This window comes from Tubulanus polymorphus, chromosome 5 (assembly GCF_964204645.1).
Source record: "Tubulanus polymorphus chromosome 5, tnTubPoly1.2, whole genome shotgun sequence".
NCBI classification, from domain to species: domain Eukaryota; kingdom Metazoa; phylum Nemertea; class Palaeonemertea; order Tubulaniformes; family Tubulanidae; genus Tubulanus; species Tubulanus polymorphus.
Genome location: NC_134029.1, coordinates 1,647,275 through 1,670,591, shown reverse-complemented (window position 1 = coordinate 1,670,591; position 23,317 = coordinate 1,647,275). Strand labels below are relative to the sequence as shown.

General features: G+C 35.8%; 4 protein-coding genes across 7 annotated transcripts; 2 read left to right on the top strand and 2 right to left on the bottom strand.

Moving 5' to 3' along the window:
• Window positions 1-5,037: 5,037 nt before the first annotated feature.
• On the bottom strand, window positions 5,038-6,531 carry LOC141906530 (malignant T-cell-amplified sequence 1-like). Its single transcript, XM_074795861.1, has 7 exons — window positions 6,409-6,531; window positions 6,211-6,312; window positions 5,952-6,104; window positions 5,693-5,793; window positions 5,477-5,610; window positions 5,280-5,347; window positions 5,038-5,177 (listed from the first exon to the last, which is right to left on the bottom strand). Exons 2-7 carry the CDS (start codon window positions 6,219-6,221, stop codon window positions 5,096-5,098), a joined length of 549 nt encoding a protein of 182 aa, XP_074651962.1. The 5' UTR covers window positions 6,222-6,312; window positions 6,409-6,531; the 3' UTR covers window positions 5,038-5,095.
• On the top strand, window positions 6,413-9,061 carry LOC141906523 (sodium/bile acid cotransporter 7-B-like). 2 transcript variants are annotated; one of them, XM_074795853.1, is made up of 11 exons: window positions 6,413-6,905; window positions 7,013-7,095; window positions 7,169-7,305; window positions 7,388-7,463; window positions 7,543-7,581; window positions 7,661-7,696; window positions 7,776-7,924; window positions 8,006-8,118; window positions 8,400-8,525; window positions 8,833-8,901; window positions 8,977-9,061. In XM_074795853.1, exons 1-10 carry the CDS (start codon window positions 6,812-6,814, stop codon window positions 8,880-8,882), a joined length of 903 nt encoding a protein of 300 aa, XP_074651954.1. In that variant the 5' UTR covers window positions 6,413-6,811; the 3' UTR covers window positions 8,883-8,901; window positions 8,977-9,061. The 2 variants fall into 2 exon arrangements, with proteins under 2 accessions (XP_074651954.1, XP_074651953.1); XM_074795852.1 differs by having other exon boundaries at window positions 8,751-8,901.
• A 354-nt stretch (window positions 9,062-9,415) lies between these two features.
• LOC141906499 (cytoplasmic FMR1-interacting protein 2-like) lies at window positions 9,416-20,195 on the top strand. 3 transcript variants are annotated; one of them, XM_074795823.1, is made up of 28 exons: window positions 9,416-9,505; window positions 9,993-10,258; window positions 10,433-10,510; window positions 10,643-10,744; window positions 10,827-11,008; window positions 11,104-11,329; window positions 11,755-11,898; window positions 12,060-12,263; window positions 12,489-12,605; window positions 12,689-12,766; window positions 12,859-13,073; window positions 13,167-13,314; window positions 13,399-13,549; window positions 13,712-13,868; window positions 13,980-14,076; window positions 14,160-14,236; window positions 14,382-14,490; window positions 14,572-14,691; window positions 14,773-14,972; window positions 15,064-15,151; window positions 15,344-15,487; window positions 15,572-15,662; window positions 15,894-16,024; window positions 16,100-16,178; window positions 16,452-16,567; window positions 17,161-17,408; window positions 17,709-17,844; window positions 18,732-20,195. In XM_074795823.1, the coding sequence occupies exons 2-28, from the start codon at window positions 10,049-10,051 to the stop codon at window positions 18,897-18,899; spliced, it is 3,816 nt and encodes a 1,271-aa protein (XP_074651924.1). In that variant the 5' UTR covers window positions 9,416-9,505; window positions 9,993-10,048; the 3' UTR covers window positions 18,900-20,195. The 3 variants fall into 3 exon arrangements, with proteins under 3 accessions (XP_074651924.1, XP_074651923.1, XP_074651925.1); XM_074795822.1 differs by having other exon boundaries at window positions 17,709-17,856; XM_074795824.1 differs by lacking the exons at window positions 17,709-17,844; window positions 18,732-20,195 and adding an exon at window positions 16,646-16,663 and having other exon boundaries at window positions 17,161-17,261.
• A 293-nt stretch (window positions 20,196-20,488) lies between these two features.
• Window positions 20,489-23,260, bottom strand: LOC141906509 (glutamyl-tRNA(Gln) amidotransferase subunit B, mitochondrial-like). Its single transcript, XM_074795836.1, has 12 exons — window positions 23,146-23,260; window positions 22,789-22,942; window positions 22,593-22,706; window positions 22,268-22,463; window positions 22,068-22,190; window positions 21,873-21,986; window positions 21,707-21,791; window positions 21,396-21,630; window positions 21,157-21,296; window positions 20,998-21,076; window positions 20,779-20,913; window positions 20,489-20,703 (listed from the first exon to the last, which is right to left on the bottom strand). The coding sequence occupies exons 1-12, from the start codon at window positions 23,250-23,252 to the stop codon at window positions 20,575-20,577; spliced, it is 1,611 nt and encodes a 536-aa protein (XP_074651937.1). The 5' UTR covers window positions 23,253-23,260; the 3' UTR covers window positions 20,489-20,574.
• Between the last annotated feature and the right edge of the window lie 57 nt (window positions 23,261-23,317).

Genomic DNA, 23,317 nt, shown 5'->3' with positions numbered 1-23,317 from the left:
CATCCCCATTAATATCAAAATTTTCCGGAACGGGTTGTGAAACTCTAGTTTGCATCCTCTGAATAAGTTTAGCTAGAGGGCCATCCTCATTTGATTTCTTCTGAAAGATGTCTATCACAGGTCCGGGAACTTCATCATTTTGGGAATCATCCAATTTTGTTTGTTCTAAAACATCATCGATAGAACACCGAAGAGATCGTTTACGCATATTATCAACTTCTTCTGCTGAATGATTATTTGATGTCTCCATATCTGATTTCTCACTCATGAAATCACCCCACATGTCATCACCTTCCATAACAGCTGAACTGACATCAGTAGTTGGCACACTAGATATATTGGAAAATGATTTTGAAAGGGAAGGAACGGTTCGTGCACCAATTGACAATGAATCCATACTTTCAATTTCATTACCAGCATGTTCTAGTTCTCCGGGTTCAGACATCAGATCATTTGCGTCCCCAATATCTGATATAGAAGGCGTGCAATCGTTGTCAATATTAAACCCAAATTCTGAAAAATCATCACTAACCCCTTCATATTCACAAGGTTCTTGATCCTGTAAAACAGCGGTGCGGGTTAGTTTCATTTTTACACTTCCCGAACGTCGCTTTTTAGGACTTTTTCTTTTAATGCTCGCAGAACTCATATTACTATTACTGTCACTTTCATCAATTTGCAAAACAGCTTTATAAATCATGTTTTCACAAGATGGCAGCTTCTGTTTACCCTGTCTCATTTTTGGAGACAGATTCAAATGGCGTATTGAATCAATAAGGTTAGATGAATTTTTGGTAACTTTTGGAACAGATCCAGATGGTCTTATTTTAGGATTATTCTTTGATCGTGAAGAACTTGCCATTTCATACACAGTTCCAGGAATTTGCGATTCAATATCCTCGCTTTCCAAAAAATCTAACTTGCGTGAGGTTGGAGAGGCAGATGATCCAAGGCATATGATTGGTACTTTAGGAGATGTTGCCACCTCATTTGGTAAATTCTTCATCAAGTCCTTTACGTTGGAATAAATCCTAACATCACTCTCAGATTTCTGTGCAGTGGTTGATTCATCGGTTGTTGAAATTGTGCAGTTTTTTCCTGGTAAAGACTCAATTTTCTCTAGTGAAATCGTCAAATCCATTGGTTTAAAACCAGGCGGGGTTGAAACAGCAGATCGACGTACCCTGTTCATACCAGTCGATTGACAAGAAACTAATTCTGCATCATTGTCTTTACCTTTAGTGAGACACATAGCTTGATTAGCGTCATTCTTCTTTTTTATGGGTTCACCACAGCAGGCACAATTCTTTTTGCGAGGGGCAGATGTTCGACCAGCCTTTTTTATTCCATATGCAAATGTTTTATAGAAATTCCTAGTACGAGGACTACATTGAAGACTTTTCAGTTTGTCTGGAGTTTTAGGAAGTAAACTGGTCGATACTAGATTTTCTTTTGCTTGAGACTTCATCAGTTTGCTAAGGGAAATATCATCATCGTCATCATCAGGTACTGCTTGAGATTTTAACAGATTGCTAAGGGAGATATCATCATTATCATCATCATCATCATCATAAGATACTGCCTGAGATTTCCTCAGATTGCTAAGGGAGATATCATCATCGTCATCATCAGATACAAGAACTACTTTCTTGGATAATGTTGCTGTATCAGTACCTTGGAAATGATGATTTGGGGAAGTACTGCGAGTTTGTCTCTGACGACTTCCTCGAGTACTGACCATTGAAGTCTGGTCATTTACTGTTTTCTTCAGTTTCACTTCGCATTTTGACATGTTTGTAATAATCGACGGTCCAATTTTCATTGGGGATAAGTTCACAGAACGTCTCGTCGTCAGCTTTTGAGGTTGATTTTCTTCTACTTTAGATTTTGCGAGCTTAACCTTAAGGTTTTTCAGAGCAACTTCAATCTGATTACTTGAAACTGATTTAGCCTTTGCGAGTTTATCAGTGAATTCATCATGCTCAGTTTGCTCATGGTTAACCTCAGTATCTAGTTCTTCTATAATTTCTTTCAGCGATTCTATTGCTGTTGTCTCATTACCGACTGACCTATAATTCTCCTCAATGAACTGTTTACTTCTCGTTTTACGTTTTTGAGCCAATTCTTTATCAGGGCTAGCTTCCTGACCTTCCAGACTAGGAACATTATAACTAGTACTAGGAGATTCACCTACCGTTGTACTGTGAATAGATGGATTTGGTGTAGATTTACGATTCGCACTAGATCTACTTTTAGTAGGACTCACAGAAGGGTAAATATAATCCGAAGATAATGTTTTAGATGGTATTCGTGGTCTCGGGGATCTGGTATTCATCCCTTCATCGGACGTGCTACTGCTAGACACTATCTTCTCATCATTTCCCGGTGATGACGTTTCTTCTTTTGATAATCCTCTAGTTTTCATAGTCAAAAGCCTAAAACAAAAACACAGGAAATTTGTTTGGTCAAAATTGACAATAAGAATATATGTGCGTGTGATTGATGAAACAATTAAGGATGACAGTTATATTAGTGTTCTGGTATAAAACAGCCAATACATAACTATGGTATTCCTATTGCATTTCACAGGAAGTGAAATCTATTTTCAAGATGGCTGCTATTCATCAGAGTTAGATCAAAAAACCTCTGTCATCCTTTTTAAGAGGCATTTGGAATGACACCTATAGGCCCAATTAGAATTCTGATATAATGACTTAAGCCTATAAATAACTGCAGCAGTTCTATCAACAGGAAGTGACAAATTCAAGATGGCTGCTATTGTAATATCTATCATAAACATTATCAAGACCAATGTAAAGAAGCATTAAGAATGACATCTACCAGTAAATTAGAATTCTGATACAACCACTAAAGCCGATCATAACTGTAAGCATAGACAGTGACAAATTCAAGATGGCCGCTATTGTGATATCTATCATAAACATCATCAAGACCAATGTCAAGAAGCATTAAGAATGGCATCTACCAGTAAACTAGAATTCTGATACAAACACTATAGCCGATAAATACATAACTGTAAGCATAGACAGTGACAAATTCAAGATGGCCGCTATTTGTAATCTATCATAAACCTTGTCAACAATCAATACCATCCGTTCGCAAGAAGCATTTAGAATGAAATCTATATATTAGAATTCTGATACAAATGCTAGCCAATTTATTACCGCAGTTATTTCTATAGGCCTAGTAGGAAGTGACAAATTCACAAACATGATCAAAACCAACTTCACCCTTTCTCAATAAGCATTTAGAATGACAATTTTATAGAATGTGTATTAGAATTCTGATTTAAACACACAGCCTTAATTGCTGTCACAGGAAGTGACAAATTCAGACATAGGAAGTTACACATTCATCAGACACAGGAAGTGACAGATTCAAGATGGCTGCTATTTGTACTAACTATCAGAAATCAATAATCTCCAAGAGGGAAAAGAAGGTAGACCTTCCCTGTAGCGCATACTCGTAGACATGACCAGCCCTAATCAGCTAAGACTACATATGACTTGCCTTTAACGACCACAATATTTAAGACTTGACAAATGTGTAATAATAAGACCTACTTGACTAAAAATATTTTCAATGTTTATGGATCATAGGACCTCATAGACCATGATAGGCCTTACATATAGACCAACGAAGCCTAGGCTAACTACAGGTCAGAAGTCTACAAAATATTTCATTTATTCTAAAATCTATTGTATTAGCCTATATGAGTTAATTTAGATGCAACTGTAACCTACATGTTTTATTCAAATCTCAATTAATTTATGAGAATTCTGAATGAATTTCATTAATTCAAAACCAAAATCAAGTTGTTAACGTTACATTTTAATATATAAGTTAATTAAATATCATTCTAAGTAAGAAATATGGACTTTTAAAGGAAATTCTTGTATCCTAATCAGGCAACCTAAATAGGAAACTTCTAAGAGTCTGTTGTCTATTCTACTATTTCATAGCTACAATCATTTTAGGAATGATAATATAATGATATAATGAAATATAATGATTTTCGTTTGAAACAGAATAGTGATGATAGGCAAGACAGCTGCCCCGTGTTAGTGTATACACACTAGATACGGGTCACTCACGTCACAAGTACGCACGCCTCCCGCTCGCCCTCCCTGGAGCCGACCCTTTCTATCTATGCTACCTTGGATTCAGTATTCTTCAAATCAAAGACAAAACGCGCTACAAATCATAATAAATCAACTAACACGTTTAAACGACAACAGATTTTTAATCACATTACATCAGAAAATATTTTCGTATTTTTGAATTTAATGGCGAACGTGCGTTTACGCAGTATCATACGGGTATTACTGGCGGGGTTACGTGCGTGTGCCTCACACACCACGCACACGCCAATTGAAAATCCCTCAATCCGTACAGCATAACGTGTTCAGTATTCGCGCATCAAAACATATCATGGTTCATTCTTACCCTAATTCGATCAGGCGTCGTATATTTATGGGCCATGAAAACGTTCGACAAAGCAGATATGAGACGAGTAAATATTATCCATAAACTTTTAAACGGCCATGTTTTGCTCTCACACGGCGGCGGCAGTATACATACATAGAGCTGACGCAAAACAGGAATTGTGGGTATGCGCGCATTAATACATAAGTGATTAGACTGGTTACCGGTACTCCGCTAACAATGGCTCCAGCGAAACCAGTCTACTACACGTGGTGCCGAACCACTCACTAAACGAGATCGTTGACGACGATATTTTTGAATTTGTTAGATATTAAACGTCATTTCATAGACTTACGGCACAATTGTATCTTATTTTCATCAGATAAAATTTTCAATAGATTAGAAGCCAACGCCAATCAACTTTAACCCTTTTCCCGGCGCTGCCTAACCATTCGTGCGCGAGATTCGAATCCCAGATATCGCGTATTCTACACGTAGCAAATAAATAGGGAAGGGAAATCACGGCGAAATGCTATTTAAAGTTTTATCCAGGTGATAATGAGAAATTCGAAAAATGCAAACAATCATGACATATTTATTTAATGCAAATTTTACATATATAATACAATATTATATTTTAAAGTCCTCGTTATTTCACAGGTGCCATACTCCATAACTGATCATTCAGATAGTGAATATTGTCCACTCCTATTCCTTTATTAGTTGATAAGCTGAAATGATAAAACATCAATGATTTTTTACACTGTAAAAAATTTATTGCCAAAACATTACTAAGTAAAGTTTTTATTGATTTTCAAGGAGTGAAAACTTACATATCTGCTGAAGACATTTTGGTGTATCCAATCCCTAACGCATGTTGCTTGCCTTCTGCCATTACAGCCTGGTTAGGAAATCAGTTAAAGAAGATGAATTCAATGGATTTCTACCTTTAAAATTTTTCTAAACCCACCCCTGACATCACCGTGGAAATAGATAAGATTTAAACCAGTGATAGTTTGATAAAGGATACAACCACACTGTCAGTGGGAACATCAGACATTTTCGCTCCAGGTGAAGTCAAACCAGGACACATTATATTAGCACCACTTAGTACAAACTTTATAGCTCCTTTATCTACCTGCATTAGAGGTAAAATAAATGGATCTGAAAATTAAAATAAACATCTTGACAAAATGAGTTTGGGTGTAAAGGTAAGTTATAAGGCAATGTTAGTCTGAATTCTTACATTTGTGAAGTAATTTTAAAGTTGGCATATAAGGACCGTCTCTTTGTCGGAAAAAGCGAAGTTCTCCACTAGAATTGGCTACTATTTCAATATGATCGCGACTGAAAATAAAGATTTTAGAATATTTTGTAGGATACAGCATCAATTACAGATTTCAAAAGCATTGTTGAAAATAAGTTCTTCAGTAAAAACGGTAGCTGTTTGACCCAAAAAGATCGATCAGGTGTCATCTGTACTTTATGGATGGCCCCATGCTTACCATTTGACAGCTTTCAGAGGTTCCTTTTTAGGTAATATTTCGTCTATGTGATCAGCAATGTTCGGGAACTGCTCCAGAATTTTATTTCTTAATCCTCTTTGGGCAGAGGACTTCATAGCATTCACACTAGTCACATCTGTCTTCTCGTTGAATCTGTAAAACAAAATTAAAACGTATTTCAATGACCGAATACGGATAACGTCGCGCAATAAAAATAATTGACATTTTACTTTAGAATACTTTTCACGAATTAACTTACTTTTTAAACATATTTGATTCAGTTTAGTGCGCTGGTTATAGTATCAGATTAATTCCTTTTTAGTTCATCATCGTATTTCGGTTAGAAAATGCAAATAAACCACTGAAATCGAGATGAAATGGAAGCAGATCGGGAAACAGCTGCAGCTGGAAAATCTGTCCGAGTTAAAATTAGTTTAATTAAAAACAAGCAACATACAGTGGGAATATCTTGAAAACCTGACTATAATAGGATGCATGGAATAAATTAGATGATAAATTTGAAGGAATTAGATGAATATTTAAATGTCGTAAAATCCATGCCGGTGTCAACGTCAGGTCGTTCCTTCCGGTTGTCAGAATCCACGAAATTTCAAACGCGATTTCTATGAATTTTGTAAATTTCACGAATGTGATTAATATAACACGATACGCATTTGTCGCTGATAGTGAATTGTCTTCATTAAGACTCAGTGAAACTAACTAAAGATTATTCAGAAGCTGACAGTGCGTAAAATAGATGCTGGAACTCAACACTCACCCGTCGTACTAATTACCAAGTGTAACCGAAAGACTGATCTGGTCGCTGTTGGCTATCTTCATTTCAGTTGTAATAACGCCAAATGATTCACATCATCAAAAAGAATTGGTTTCTCATTGGAATTGTTTTATCAATTTTGTTAGCTAGATTGTATCCTCCTTTTGGGACTAAGGGAGGTAAGTCAATCACTGACACTGCAACTTACATTACAAGACCTCGGCTCAAGGTTATTTTTTTATTCTCAATATTAAGAAGTTGTTATTTATGTCTGTTGTTTCGATAGGATTCCTGAAACCAGAATGGACTGTCAAGTACTTAGCAGTTTGTATTATATTTTTTAACAGCGGGCTATCCCTGAAAACACAGGTTAGAGATTTTGAAATAAGTGCATTCATAATTCAGGTCTTTCAGCTTCTAATTTGAAAACTTTTATTTTCAGGATTTGAAGAAAGCATTTTTCCAGTATCGTATACATATATTTATACAAGTTTTCACTCTAGTGCTTGTACCAGTTTTCATGTATATATTGGTTTCACTACTTGAAAACAGTCCAATTGAAGACTTGCTGTTAAAAGGGTATATATGCAATGATTTTATTACAGTACAATGTAGTGTACATATTGTACGTGTATGAATTGTGTTCAATGATTCATTTCAGGTTACAAGTTGTATCATGTATGCCACCTCCAGTTTCATCTGCGGTCATTTTAACAAAAGCTATTGGTGGAAATGAGGTAAAATAAATCAATCATGTTGCATCAATGCAAATTATCTATTCATCAAATTTCAAAGTTCTTTTTGTTTTAATTTCAGGCAGCTGCGATATTTAATTCAGCGCTAGGAAGTTTTCTGGTAACTTCAAAATGATCCTTCATTCAATTCTTCGGGCATTTTTGGAAAGTTTATAACTTTATTTATTTGTATTTTTTAGGGAATACTTGTTACTCCTATGCTGCTTTATTTCGTGGTAGGAAAATGAAAATATTTAGTTTTTTGACTCGGTTGAATTTGATAGAAATGTGAATAACTCGTTTCCTGTTTTCTAGCTTGGTTCCGAGACCTCAGTCGGCTTTACTTCTGTATTTATTCAGCTATCGTTAACAGTTCTCATTCCGATATTAGTTGGTCAGTTCTTTCGTAAGCATGTTCGACTTTGGCTGGAAAGAAATCGTATTCCTTTTGGAGAAATAAGCAGGTATCGAATTCTACTTTTCTCTAGATTACACTTTTATCAAACTCGGTGTGAAGAGTCTCAGTTGAATGTTTTATGTTTCAGTGCAATGTTGTTATTGATAATTTACACTACGTTTTGTGATACATTTTCTATGAAAAATAATCTACATCATGTAGAAATAGATGAACTTAGTCTCTTAATCGTGGCCTTTTTAGGTGAGTGCATTTATCATTATCAAATGATTATGTATCATTCGATACATTGCATTGATAGTCAATCATATAATTATTTACCATCAAAGAAGGCCAGCCTATGTACAGATAGCCTCATTAATCTATTCTAGATACTTAATTTCGAAATCATTTTCTTTTGATATACCAAGGGTAAAAAAAAGAAAAAAAAAGGAGTCTGATATGTTTACTCAATGTTTTGACTCTTAAGCTTGGGATTTTATTTGAGTGTTTTATTGAACAGTTATTATTTTCTCTTATTACAGTTGTGATTATTCAAGTAGTTTTATTGCTGTTTACATTCTGGTTGTCATCTCAACCTCTCCTTAGATTTCAACCAGCTGATACAGTCGCTATTCTATTCTGCTCAACGCACAAATCATTGACCTTAGGTCAGTAAGTAATATTGGTAACTTTACAAAGTCTAGTTGGGACGTTCATTATTTTGACGAGTTACAATTAGTAGATTGAATAGGAAATACAAATTCGGACCCAAAAAGATGATTTCAGTGATGTGACGATTTATCCTAATGACGACTTCGCTGAGTTTTTTACTGTAACTGTAATAACATTAATATCAACGTTCTTTCAGTCGTCTATTGACTCATTGTTTTCAGGTATACCGATGTTAAAGATATTGTATAACGGAAAACCAGAGCTATCAGTAATCTCTATACCGTTACTGATTTATCATCCTAGTCAGATTTTACTCGGAGGACTTCTCATTCCGTTCGTTAGAAGTTGGATGAATACAGCAGAAAACTTTAGGTAAAAACTCTCTAACATTCACTAGGATGCTATTCAAGTCTAAGATCAAATAACTTTTCTATTTATATATTTCAGGATACATCGTTTTGCATCGAGACCATCTTACGCCTATTCGAGGAATATATTCAGTGATATTTGAATTGTGTGTTAGTCTAGTACCTAGCCGTTGTTCCTCAAACAAGGAAACCGGAACCGTAACAACAACGACTGGTATTCAGACTAATTGTGTGTATATTTACTGTCAGTATTACTATTAATAAAATAAAACTCTTCCAAGAGAATTACTGTGGTTCTGGTTTGTAAATGTATTGTACGTGGTATAGTTGAATGATTCGCTTATATCATTGAGGAAAGACTGCTGACAAATGGTAAGAGGACAGATTGACTACGCGTGCCAGTCATTGGATCGCCATGGCTCGCCGAGTAACGCGCGCACTCGGTGGGATTTTGTGGGGTTCGAACCCGATCGACGCCGAGCACCAGATGGCGATACCAGCCGATACCCGTATTAATGGAGGAAGGAGTGGTGACAAATAAATCGGAATATACCCAGAAATAATGACTAATTATGCGCCTCTGAGGAGATTCTAGAGTCTATGCATCCGTAAGACATGTTTAACAATCTGATAGTATTTGTTAAGAATCAGTATCTAATCGATAAAATGGCTATAAATGTGTTGAATTGATCGATGTTCGTCGTGGTGTAAAATGATGTTGTTTTTTGATCGATGGAACCTCCTTCATTCATTCTCACTAAACTAGCTCTAATTAACTGATCTGTGTCATCCTAACCATTAATTAATGAGCTGCTTTATTCTGTAATACAACATTCAGAATATCAGCAAGCTGCTAACACATCCACCTAACATTGACATACTGACCCAACACTGTCAATAATTAATGAAGGATGACAGGAGCCAGGAGGGGTCAGGGAAGAGTAGGCCTGTATTGTGCCTCACCCCTCATTCTGCCCATAACCCTGATCCAGCTTAGTACCCCTAATAAACTGAAGTTTTACCAATAATGAGGGTTTTATGCTTTCATACAAAGAATTGTCTTTTTGGGTAATCAATGTCACATTCTATTTTTAGATTAAGTGATGATCTTTCGATAATAGACTATAACTCGCTTTATAATAATAAACGCTATGGCGACTGAGAAAATCACATTACCCGATGCGGTCCAGAACGTGGACGTGTTGGATGAACTTCCATTACCGGATCAGCAGCCCTGTCTCGAGGCGCCATCTACGTCGATCTGTTATTCCTGTAATACGGATACGAACTTCGAAGATAGAAATGCTTTTGTTACGGGAGTGGCGAAATATATAGAAGAAGCCACTGTTCACGCTGACCTGGTATGAATTTATTATCATTAAATGCAAATCTCAATTACGCATTTGTGAGTTAGAAATAAGTTCATTTCCCACGTTGAGTCAAATCTTAACTCACAACTGAGGAACTGGGTCCCGATTTGTAGGCTACAAACCGGAAAAACAGTGACAGATGAATCTTGACTTGTTTGATTTTAGAATGAAATTTTAGAAGAAGGACATGAATATGCAGTGATGCTTTATACGTGGAGATGTTGTTCTAGAGCATTACCTCAGGTAAAAACCACACATTCACAGTAATCTTAGGTCTAGGAGAAATCGAGATCGAATTCTCAAATATTATCTCTAGATTTAATCAAAATTTCAATCACTTTGAACGTGTTGATTGAGTTCTGATTCTAATTTCAGGTGAAATCTAATGAACAACCAAACAGAGTTGAGATTTACGAAAAAATAGTCGAAGTTTTAGATCCTCAGGTTCATAAACTGACAAACTTCATGTATTTCCAGGTATTTGAATTGCCGATTGTTAAAAACTGTCTTTTAGTCGTGATGATATTTCGTTCTATTATTGAATACTTCGTTTTTCTAGAAAAAAGCTAATGAAAGATTCTGTAATGAGGTGAAGCGTCTTTGTCACAAAGAAAAGAAAAATGATTTTGTATCGGAAGCTTACATCGTGACATTAGCGAAATTTCTGAATATGTTCGCCGTGTTGGACGAATTAAAAAACATGAAAGCAAGCGTGAAGAATGATTACGCCGCGTATCGACGGTAGGAGGATATTTCTGCATTCTGTGACAAATTTGTTAATTTGTAGGGAGCCTGTATGAAACTGAGTTCATTTCGTTTTATGTATTTCTCTATAGAGCTGCTCAGTTTCTGAAGGTAATGTCCGATATGCAGGCGATTCAGGAATCTCAAAGTTTATCGATGTTGTTAGCGACACAGAATAAAGTACGCGATTCGTTGAAGGAGAATTTACAGCAGATCACCGGATACGAGGAATTATTAGCCGACATCGTTAATCAATGCGTTATCATGTTCGAAAATAAAATCTATTTGCTCCCCGAAGAGAAACATATGCTAGTCAAGGTACGTGCTATTTATTAAGCGAACTCCTGGTGCTGGTTCCATAGTCGTGACTTAAGTCCAAAAGTGGTCTTAAATCTTAAGACTGGTCTTAAGCTGTTAGATAAGCTATAGAACTAAGATAGTCTTAGACTGGTCTTAAGTCTAAGCCATGACTATGCAACCGGCCCCTGATTCCACAGGTCGTCAAATCTCATTGATACGACGGAGATGGATCTCATGGTACATTTAACCCAAAAACTAAAAAATACTTGATTTTATTAACAATTTATTCTGACAGTTTTGAAATTTTGAATAAATTGTTGAATCATCAACTGCAGGTTTTGGTCATTAACTAAAGAATACTGAGAGCAATATCAGTCTTCAAGTTATTTTCATTTATTTATCTTCGGAAACTCAATTAATGGATTGTGATTTTTGGTGAACAGGTTTTGGGTTTTGCCTGTTTTCTAATGGACGGCGTGCCGCCTAAAGACACGAAGGGTAAAGAAACCACAATCAGAGAAACAAATATCAATAAAATGGACACGAAAAAGAGAATCAACCTCGGACGAATTGATAAGATACTCAAGGTAAAACCCTCAATCGAAATTTTGCCGATTCTTAACTTCATCCCCTTTGTATCCATGTACGTAGGAAAATTGGGCAGTTTTGACCCCCTTCCCAAGGATGAAATGGAATAGATCTAAACAGTTGAATTTGTTGATGAAATTGTGTAATTTCTATTTGACAGCAATTAGAAGTAGTGCCTTTGTTCGGTGACATGCAGATAGCTCCGTTTAACTATATAAAGAAGAGTCCACATTACGACCCGTCAAAATGGCCGGCGTGTTCCGGTAATGCGGCTTCAACTCAGTGTAATCTATTAGAACAAATCGGTTCAATGAGAGAAGAACATACAAGATTCGTCAGTGAATTAGCTCGATATAGTAACGAGGTACGACGCATCAAATTGCTTGAATTAATTCCTCGTTGAATGAAAACACGGTGACCTGGAAAACTCAGGCAATCAGAGAAAAAATTAATAAGGAAAACTTGGAATTTGTATTTACTGTTGGTCACACGTTTCTTCATCAATACTTGATTTATGAAAAAAATTATTCATTGTAACATTATCTGCCCCTGGAAACGGAAATATTAAGATTGAGTTTGATGTTAATAGGTCACTACAACGCAACGAGATTACGCAAGATCGGATGCTGAAAATAAGGAAATCTGTGATTTAGCTCTGAAAGGTTTACAAAATCTATCTCTGTGGACGCTGCAAGTCATGGAAGTTGTGAGTATTCAAAATGTATATTCCTATTGAGATGACAAATATCAGTAATATATAGCAATTAATCTGTACTTACTGGATTGTAGTATTCATGGAAACTAGCCAATCACACGGACCCGCATCAGAATTCTGATTGTCCTCCTGATGCTGAGGAATATGAGAGGGTATGTAACTTACTGATACACCATGTTTTATATAGATAACTGTCTATATGATTGTAGATAGATTAATGAACATTAATGAATTCTGATTGTAGGCGACGAGATATAATTACAGCAGCGAAGAGAAGTTTGCAATGATTGAAGTGATAGCGATGATTAAAGGTTTACAGTTATTGATGCATCGAATGGAAGGAGTTTTCCTCGAATCGATTCATCGTAATATGTTCGCAGAGTTACAAGATTTCGTTCAGTTAACGCTACGCGAACCTCTGCGTAAAGCTATCAAAAAACAGAAAGAAGTCGTACGAAGGTCAGTGAGACAGAAGAGAAAATTTATGAACGTTTCTAGAATTTCATAAACTCTTAGAAAATGAGATTAATATTATATAATGATTATTTGTAGCATAATAATGTCGGTAAAGGATACTTGTGCTGATTGGTTGAGAGGCGTCGAACCGAAAGATGATCCGGCGATGAAAGGAAAGAAAGATCCGGACGATGGATTCAATATTAAAGTACCTCGACGTAATGTCGGTCCTTCGAGTACACAGGTAGGTAGTGTCAATAAACTGAGGGTTGATTGCAGCTCGTCGAGTTTAATTTGAAGTTTGTTGTATATTATTGTTGTTTTGTAGTTATATATGGTGCGTACGATGTTGGAATCCCTAATCGATAAACACTGCGGCAAAAAAACCCTGAGAAAAGACATCGACTTCCAGAATCTCGTCACCATCGATAATTTCCATCGAAATTCATTTTTCTGGAGTTATTTACTGAATTTCAGCGGTAAGTAGTATTACCCCCACACGTGTGCAGTATTCCCCCACACGTGTGCAGTATTCCCCCCACACGTGTGTAGTATTCCCCCCACACGTGTGCCGTACAACTACACAGTTGTATCAGTGAATGATGCCTACGATGTGTGTGGTCTGTATTGAATTATTTCAGAGGTTCTACAGTCGTGTTGTGATTTATCTCAGTTGTGGTATCGTGAATTCTTTCTCGAGATGACTATGGGTAAACGTATACAGTTCCCGATTGAAATGTCGATGCCTTGGATTCTTACCGATCACATACTGGAAACAAGAGAACCTTCAATGATGGAGTAAGTATAATGAGAGAAGGGAGAGCGACGGAGAGAATAGGGTGATATAGAGGAGAGAGGGAGGAGCGGAGAGAAGTATTAAAAACTGTATAATATATTGTATATTTGTAGGTATATTCTCTACCCGTTAGACCTGTATAATGACAGCGCTAATTACGCTTTAACTGTATTCCGTAAACAGTTTCTATTTGATGAAGTTGAAGCTGAGGTTTGTATCGCTAGTAACACCTTTTTCTACCCCCGCGTCGTAGCTGCTGTGCTGTAAATTAATTTACGCTCATTTATTTTCAGGTGAATTTATGTTTTGATCAGTTCGTGTATAAACTCAGCGATCAATTGTTTGCGTATTATAAGCATTTAGCGGGAAGGTGAGATATAAGATTTAGTTGTCAGTTCAGTTTTGCTCTGTTTTACTTACGAGTCAAATTTCAACCAAGAAATGTGGAACCAGATCTTTAATTATGTAGGGTAAATTACTGAATATATTATTGATATCAATTGATCGTTTTATAGCATAATGTTGGATAAAAGATTCAGAGTTGAATGTATGCATTACGGAACGAAAATAAACTTCCCTCCAGCGAATAAATACGAGGCTTTACTGAAACAAAGACATGTTCAGGTCGGTGTTCGAATCTCTTTAATTCATCGAACTACCATCAGGTATAGATGATTAATACTGTGTTTATTATTGTTAATTCAGCTGTTAGGAAGATCAATAGATCTGAATAGACTCATCAGTCAACGAGTTACAGTCGCTTTACAGAAATCATTAGACGTAGCGATCAGCCGGTTTGAATCGGGAGATATCACCGGAATCATGGTCAGTTTTACGATTCATTTTCATTACTGAATCTATACGAACAAACTCAATTTGAAGTAAAATGCGACGTATGTTTTCTAGGAATTGGAAGCCTTAATCGAGTGCAATAAATTAGTTCATAAACTGCTCAGTAAACACCTTACGTTGAATGAATTTGATGGAATGTTTAAAGAGGCGAACCACAACGTTTCCGCTCCTTACGGAAGAATTACCCTTCACGTATTCTGGGAGCTGAATTACGACTTTCTACCGAATTATTGCTATAACATGGCTACAAATAGGTCGGTGTCTCTTCACTGTATGATTCAAACGAATTCTCTGTAAGAAGATACAGAATGTATTCATTAGAAATCTCTTGTGTAATTGATATAGATTTGTGAAGACTCAATATTCATTGAATCAACCAGTACAGCGAGATAGACCTCCTAGTGTATTACCCCATTATCTCTGGGGTACTAAGGTCAGTCTCCACTTGTATTTATTTTATTCAGAAACCACCTAGACCCAGTTCCACAGTGACGAGTTCAATTTGAATCTAGACTCAAATCTTAACTCCTAACTATAGAACTGGGTCCTGGATCTTGTTCTTTACAAACTCACTCAGTGCTCTATGGTGATAGATTTTGCGATATTTTGTTGTATATTTGTACAGGTTTTAACGACGTCGTTCAATACGATATTTAGTTTATATCATCATTTCGTCGGTTATCCTCATATGAGAGCGATGTGTCGAATGTTAGGATATCAGGGAATCGCTGTAGTAATCGAGGAATTATTGAAAGTCGTCAAATCCTTGGTCAGTATTCGGTCGGAGACGAGGACTTAATAATAAATCTATGTCTAGTGAACTAATCTAATGTATATCGTTTCTTTATTTCAGTGTCAGAATACTATAACTCAATATGTACATACATTATCACGAGTGATGCCTAAAACATGTAAATTATTGCGTTATGAATATGGATCACCAGGTATCAATCAATCGCTACAGTTAATGAACAAAAACCACTGTTGATGATTTAACAACAATTTATTCAAACAATTTCGAAATTATAGAATGAATTGTTGTTAAATCAACTACTGTGGGTTTTGCTCATTAATCTGAAATACTGAGATGAACATTATTCTACCACTATATATAGTCTTTATAACGTGGTTCATTAGATTCACTAGTTTGATTTAAACTGTTCGTTTTATCGTAGGGATTCTCGGTTATTTTCACGCTCAACTGAAAGATTTAATCCAATATCCCGACTTGAAAACGGACGTCTTCCAAACATTCAGGGAAATCGGAAATATCATTTTATTCTGTCTCATCGTAGAACAAAACTTGGTAAGCAATCGATCGTATCTCATCATCGTGATGAAATCTCGATTCAGGATTTTCATATTTCGATGTGTTTTTCAGTCATTGGAAGAAGCATCAGATCTGAAACATGCGAATCCTTTCCAGAATATAGTACCGAAACCATACATACCGATGAAAGGTAATAAGAACTCGATTTATCTAACAAGGTGGCCACTGAGCTTGAAAAACTGGAAGACTCGGGGAATCAGAAAATATAGAAAAAGTCTGGGGAAAATCTGACAAAATTTTTGTGGAAAGCTTTTAAAATGAGCTTAAGTGGTTACCATTGTCTACCAGTGTCTAATATTCATGACCAGTAAGGTTTAAACAGATTGATAAGTCATTGACAGGACATGCGTTGAACTGGGTTCTGGTATCCAGTATTCATTGATATCAATTTGTATCTTTAAAGAAGGCGACAATAAAAAAGAAAAGGAACAGGAAATGAAAATGATGATGAAAAGATTAGAAGCGAAATATGCAGCTTTACAAGTCGTACCGGTTATAACTAAACTAGGCACATCTAAGGTAGGAATTTAGAGAATCTATCTTACAAAGTCTGACTTACAACATTTTAAAAATTCAGTTTCTCTTCATTTGAAGCAGTAAATAGGTCACTGTAAGGTATTTCATTGTTTCTGTCAAATATATATTTATTCAAGACATGTTTACTTTATGAAAGAACTTATAGAACAAGAAGAGTTTCTCAATACCTTATTCCTCTACCCGGTACTTATTGCTGAAGTAGCGAGGCTTTTGATCTCCTAAAAATACACAAAATTAAGCATAATTTTGGCATAATCTTCTATTTTTCTTAGGAGCTAAATTTATTCCAAAGCAATTATCAACATCGATAGAATATTAACATTCTTTCTCGAAAGGCAGCAGAGATTTTATGAAGTGTGGCTGATTTTCAGAGGGTGGATGTAAAAGGGATGGCTGACCATCTAAAACGAACCTGTCGTGGAGAACATTGAATTGGCGACCTGTGTCATATGAATAACATTTATTATTTATCATTATTGATGTATTTAAACAAGACTCAAGTAAACCTATATTTGACACAGGTAAAAGAAGTTATTGATTTCGATGTCTGAGATGTGATACGTGTATATTTACAGCAAGCTGATATAGCTGCTGAGGGTGATTTACTCACGAGGGAACGATTGTGCTGCGGTTTATCGATGTTTGAAATAGTTCTAACGAGGATCAAGTCGTATCTGGAGGACGTTGATATGATGATATGGAACGGAGCTCCTCCGTCTAACGGAGTTATGAATATTGATGAATGTACTGAATTTCATCGTCTTTGGAGCGCTATACAGTTTGTGTACTGTATGCCTGTATCGGAAACGCAATTCACTGTCGAGTAAGTATTCATCGTTGAAAGTCAATCTAGGGTGTTTGTTACTAGACAATACTGGATCCTGGGCGTTTAATGCAGATAGCATTCTTTTCAATGACATGCAAGGGACAATCAGATCTTGAAAAAGGTACACTTGTATCCCTGTCAAGTCGAGAACTGGAGACTGTCGAGTCCTGTCCCTGAAAATTTTGGAAATTCAAGCCGCATTTGCTGGGAATTTTAGGGTTCAAATGGGTAGTTTTACCTCAACATTACAACTAAAATCTAGGAGCTCTTACCCAACAGAATGCTGTTCACTTTCAGACAACTATTTGGAGAAGGATTAAACTGGGCTGGCTGTGCTTTAATCGTGCTACTCGGGCAGCAGAGAAGATTTGAAACGTTAGACATATGTTATCATATATTACGCGTAAATCGAGTTGATCAGAAATCTGAGATTGTGAGTGGTATTGTAAGTAACTGTTATAATCATATATATACAGACTATAAGCATGAGTTGATATTGTTCACTGATGTCATGAATATAGTCTGTTTTACATCTTACATCATCACCCCCTACCACCCCCCCCCCACCAGAAACTTACCCTGAACATCCTTGCTTTAATCATTAAATTTTCAATTAAACCTCTAAATCACATTTGGCTTATTCCAACACCGTAGAATCGGCTTAGTTTGGATCACTTGGGAAATCCAGATTAAACATCATGTTTTGCATACACCTGTGTATAGTTGGACGACTGTAGATATCTGGATTAGATGATGTGAATTAAGCGGGTTTCATTCTATTTAATTGAAGCGTTGTTCTTCAGATTGATGATTTGGGATGTAACAGAACCTGGTTGCGTTGACTAATAATTATTCACACAGTTTTCAGATTTTTTGAAGCACTTTACACTATTGTCAATGATCTAGAATGATTGCAGCAACTTGGTACTGTGTTTTATATAACATCACTTTCCTTTATATTGCACTATATCACATTATACCAGTTAGATTCTATTTCTAATCGTGTTTAGTGATGTATTTTAGTTCTATGTTGTAATGCTTGCTTTGCTTATGCTGTAATTAATGATTCAATGATTCTTAGGCAGGTTTTTTTGATCGGAATATGCTCTACCTATTCCGGAATATGATGATCTGTAAACCTGATTGAAGTGCCTGGTCGAGTTTGTAATCCAGAATTGATATTCCGACGCTGAATACATTCTATTGAAACCTGTCTAAGTGAGATTATGTACCCGCTTAATCCGCTGAGCCAAAACCTATTTATAACTATTCTCAAACCTGATCATTCAATCTCTTATTTCATATGTCTCTTTGTTGTAGCCTCTGAAACGTATGGTCGACAGAGTGAGAAAGTTTCAGATTCTCAATAACCAGATTTTTGCCGTGCTAAATAAATTCCTGAAGTCGAGCGAAGCAGATAACGTACCTGTCGAACATGTCAGGTGCTTCCAACCTCCGATGCATCACAGCGGAACCAGTAACGTCTGAATTCATAATTCATCAGTTTAATTTATCTTCTGGGGCTAGTTGCACTGTCAAGGCTTAGATTTAACTAGCTTAGGAGCATCTTAGTTCCATAGCCAATCCAACAGCTTAAGACCAGTCTTAAGATTTAAGACCACTTTTGGACTCAGGAACGACAATGCAACCGGGCCCTGGATCCAGATGCACAATTGTCAGCTTAGTTTGAATCTAAAGTTTAAAATAGTTCATTTTCGATGTTTTTAACCAGTTACTGTAGAACTGTAGAACTGAAGTCTATAGATGTACAGAAATCTATCGTATGAATTTGTTATGAACTATAAAGAATTTCCTGGTCAGAAATATGGTGTTCATTGTGAAGTGAAATATCCTAGCATAATTTAGTCTTTCATCTTATAGATGTTTGATCTGTTGTATCATCATTCAATCATGGATTCTCTTATTACGAATTGTTACTGATTATTGATTAATTATGGCAGCATGGTTTATATAATTATGATTATTAAAACAATCATGTATAGAGAAGAAATCTGTTGTGCGAATCCTGGCCTAATTTCTAGGAAGGTTTTGATCAGTTTGAAAACATTAGAGAAATAGTTTGACAAATGTTCGAAATAGATGCAGAAATTCTGTGTTACCAGAATAAATATAAACTGATCAAGTATTGTCTGATACTACTGAATGAAATGACTGAATCAATTTGCATTTATTTGAACTGTATAATAACGTTGGTTTAATTTAGAACGGCTATTTGTAAATAAAGTTGTAAATATTTAGAACCGTGTGTTGTGTATTGACTCTGCCATTCTCTAGTCAGTAATGAAAGGCACACATACATGTAGTTAATCCTGACTTGTGAAATTTATGCTTTTCTGGGAAAATTTTTTAGGGATTTATTTTTGGAATCATGTAGTTTGAAGTCGACCACATTTTTGCTCTTTTGAAACTTAGATTTAGAACGACCGCTTGAATTTAACGGTATTCGATGCTTTCAACGAAATTTTCTCAAAATTTGAGAGATTTTGAGCAGTCGGGGGAAATTGTTTGTATTGATTGATAGCGAGTGACCTTAGTGTGTGAAACCCTTCCATTACATATTTATACCTGTCAATAATAGTACATTTTAGTCATGAAATCCTTCCCTATCTTTCATGCATGAATACAGTGTTGCTGTGGTCAGATCAGATCTGCCACCAGTATAAAAGGGTTAATCATTTAAATATCCTCCAATCCTATCTTTTGTAACTTGTGTTTTTTTTAATTCATTATTTATAACAATTTGTGTATATATTAAACTTACAGCAAGCAAATAAAAATCCTAAACCCTTAAAATTCAGCCTTTTAAATCCTCGTTTGTTTTTAAAGTTTTTGATGCAATGCTGTCCGGTTGAATGGAGAATATTCCAATTTAGACTTCACGTCACACCCAAGCGACTGACTGAAGTAATTCGTCCCAGTTTGCTGCCCCCATTTCGACTGCCAATGACACACAATGACATGGCCAACAGACCTGACATAGTAAGTGACTTTTGCAAAGTGTAAATGGATACTACATGAATGAACGAACCTGACCGAGGGCTTCACATATTACAAATAATTTATTATCACTTGGTACAAAAAATCTGAAGTAAAGCAATGCTGATATCTCTGTATTTGACCGAAGATGAAATGAATTTTCCCATCAAGTTTGCAACTTGTCTTTGAGGACTTTTATCACATATTGTGGATCAGCTCTAAACTCTGTCGCTTTTTGAGCTTGTCCGATCAAAAAATTAAATGCTTTCGTCTTTCCTTTCTTGAAATCTGTAACCTGACATAAAACGTGTAAGATTAAGAATAAATTCATGAAAATAAGATCAGTCAAATGATAATCAATGTTTCTTACTGCTTTAGTATTTTCTGCAAGAATCTGCTCAATACGTTTTTCAATTTGTTGAGTATCGGTGAGTTTACTCCAGTTTTTAGAAGCGATGATTTCATTCGGAGTTTGATGAGGATTCGACAATAATTCTGCCAATACCTGTTGAAAACAAACATCACTTACAAAATGCAAGACCAGTAACTTGAAAATAAACTCGCACAGTAATAGTTAAGATAATCTTACCATTTTTCCTATCGTCACAGTTATTGATTGTTTCTGGACTAAATTCACTAATTTTCCAAAATTCTCACTGGATATCGTACTGAAATAGAATATAAAAGATCAATTTAATTGTGAACTTCATTCCACATTAAATAATACAGAAACTTGGATGATTCCTACTTTTGAGATAAAGTCCAATCTAATTTGTGCAGTTCAGTTAAAAGGTTCATTGTTAACCAGTTTGCTAATAATTTAGGGTCGCAATGATCTTTGTCTGCATTGAGTATTTCCTCAAAATATTCCAGAAGTCCATCTTCTCCCTGCATTCAATGAATATGATACCAATTTATCAATTCAACAAGTTTATGGAATCAAAACCCTTCTTAGTGAAGTTGGCTACTGATTTGATATGTCCTCACCATAAGAACAACAACTTGATGTCTCGTAATTCCATATTTGTTCATCAGATTTTGTCTCTTAGCCTCCGGTAATTCGGGCAGCGTTTCTTTCAGTTTGTCGATATTTATAGCGTTGATATTCCTCAAATCCTCAGTCATAGTTTGATGATTATAAACTCTCAATGGGGGGAGATTCGGCTCTGGAAGGAAACGGTAGTCTTGGACGCGTTCTTTATCTCTCATAGCAACTGTTATTCTAAAAATAGACCAATTTGACTGAATTCAGAATATTGTATAAGTAATTCTAACCATTGAGCAGTTAAGATATTTACCCAAGTTCGGAGTCAAATGATCGAGTTTGATTGACTATCTCATTTCCAGCTTCTAATTCATCTATTTGTCGTTTTATTTCATAATCTAAATTTCAAATTAAGGAATTAATAAAGTCTTACGTATGTTGTGTCTAAAACTTATATGAGATATAAACCAATGACTTACTGATAGCTTTGTTAATATTCCTAACACTGTTTATATTTTTCACTTCAGTTCTAGTTCCTAACGGTTTCCCGGGTTGATTTATAGAAATATTGGCATCAACTCTTAATGAACCCTCTACAATATAGAGACATTCAAAATATTGTAACAAACAAGTGATAATTAAGAGGATTTAATGAAAGATTTCATTGTTACCACCTTCCATTTTTCCATCACAAGCTCCAATACATTTCAAAACGAGTTGTAACTCTTTGATAAATGCTGACACCTCTTCACCATGATTGAATACAGGATCAGTTACTATTTCCATCAATCCTACACCTGAAATCAAAACATCCCATCAACTCAAATAGTATTCTATCACAACATAAAGGACTCAACTGGGACCGAAATCTCACCAGCTCTATTCAAATCTATCAAACTCTTATTTTCATCCTCATCATGAATACTCTTCCCGCTATCCTGTTCTAACTGTATCTGTTTGATAATGACACGTTTTTTCACCGGATCTTTCCCCGGACTAGTGACAAGGTTATATTCAACCTCTCCATCTACAGCTATTGGCAGCCTCTGTTGCGTTATCTGATAACCCGTCTATTGAGAGAGATAGCGAAAACATTCTATAATAATCAATCGAAGACCTCTAAATACGATAATGTCAAATTTGTTTGGAAAGTCATAAACTCAATGATTTATAAAACGACATATTGAATCGATAGTTACCGGCAGATCAGCGTAGAAATAATGTTTCCTGTCAAATTTAGAAACCAAGTTAACACGACAATTTAAAGCAAATGCCGTCTGAATAGCAGCTTCTACGCAACGTCGATTTAATACCTAAAATACAATCGAAATATGTTCAGAAATATTAGAGTGTTTGAGAATTTTTATTTTTTTTTAAATTGTCAGTTTGACTCACTGGTAGTGTTCCTGGAAGAGATGCATCAAAAAATGATACTTGATTGTTGATTAATTCAGCAAATTCCGTCCCTGATGCAGAAAATAGCTTTGATTCGGACGCAATTTGAGCGTGAACTTCTATACCAATTACACTTTGCCACTTCTTTGATGATCTAATTCAAATAAAAATAATGACAGTTATTCATTTTGTAAAGTTATATCACGCCGGGTACAATTAGACAGCCCGCCTGGAAGGACAAATCTACCCTAACCGGCTGGTGCTGCCACCATTCCGATGAAAATCGAACATATACACGTAATGCACAATTTTAGGTGTTTCAGAATTTTGAATAATCAAACAAATGAGGTCGCATACTTAGCAATTTTTAGAGAATTATCTGAGAATCTTCGAACAGCAAACTTATAACCACATAATACATAATTTGACCATAAATTACGACTCCTTAGCAGACCAGTCGCCATGGCAGATTAGTTCGCCATCTATCGAGAAATACGAAACCTCGCTTACCACACCAACTTCATCTTGC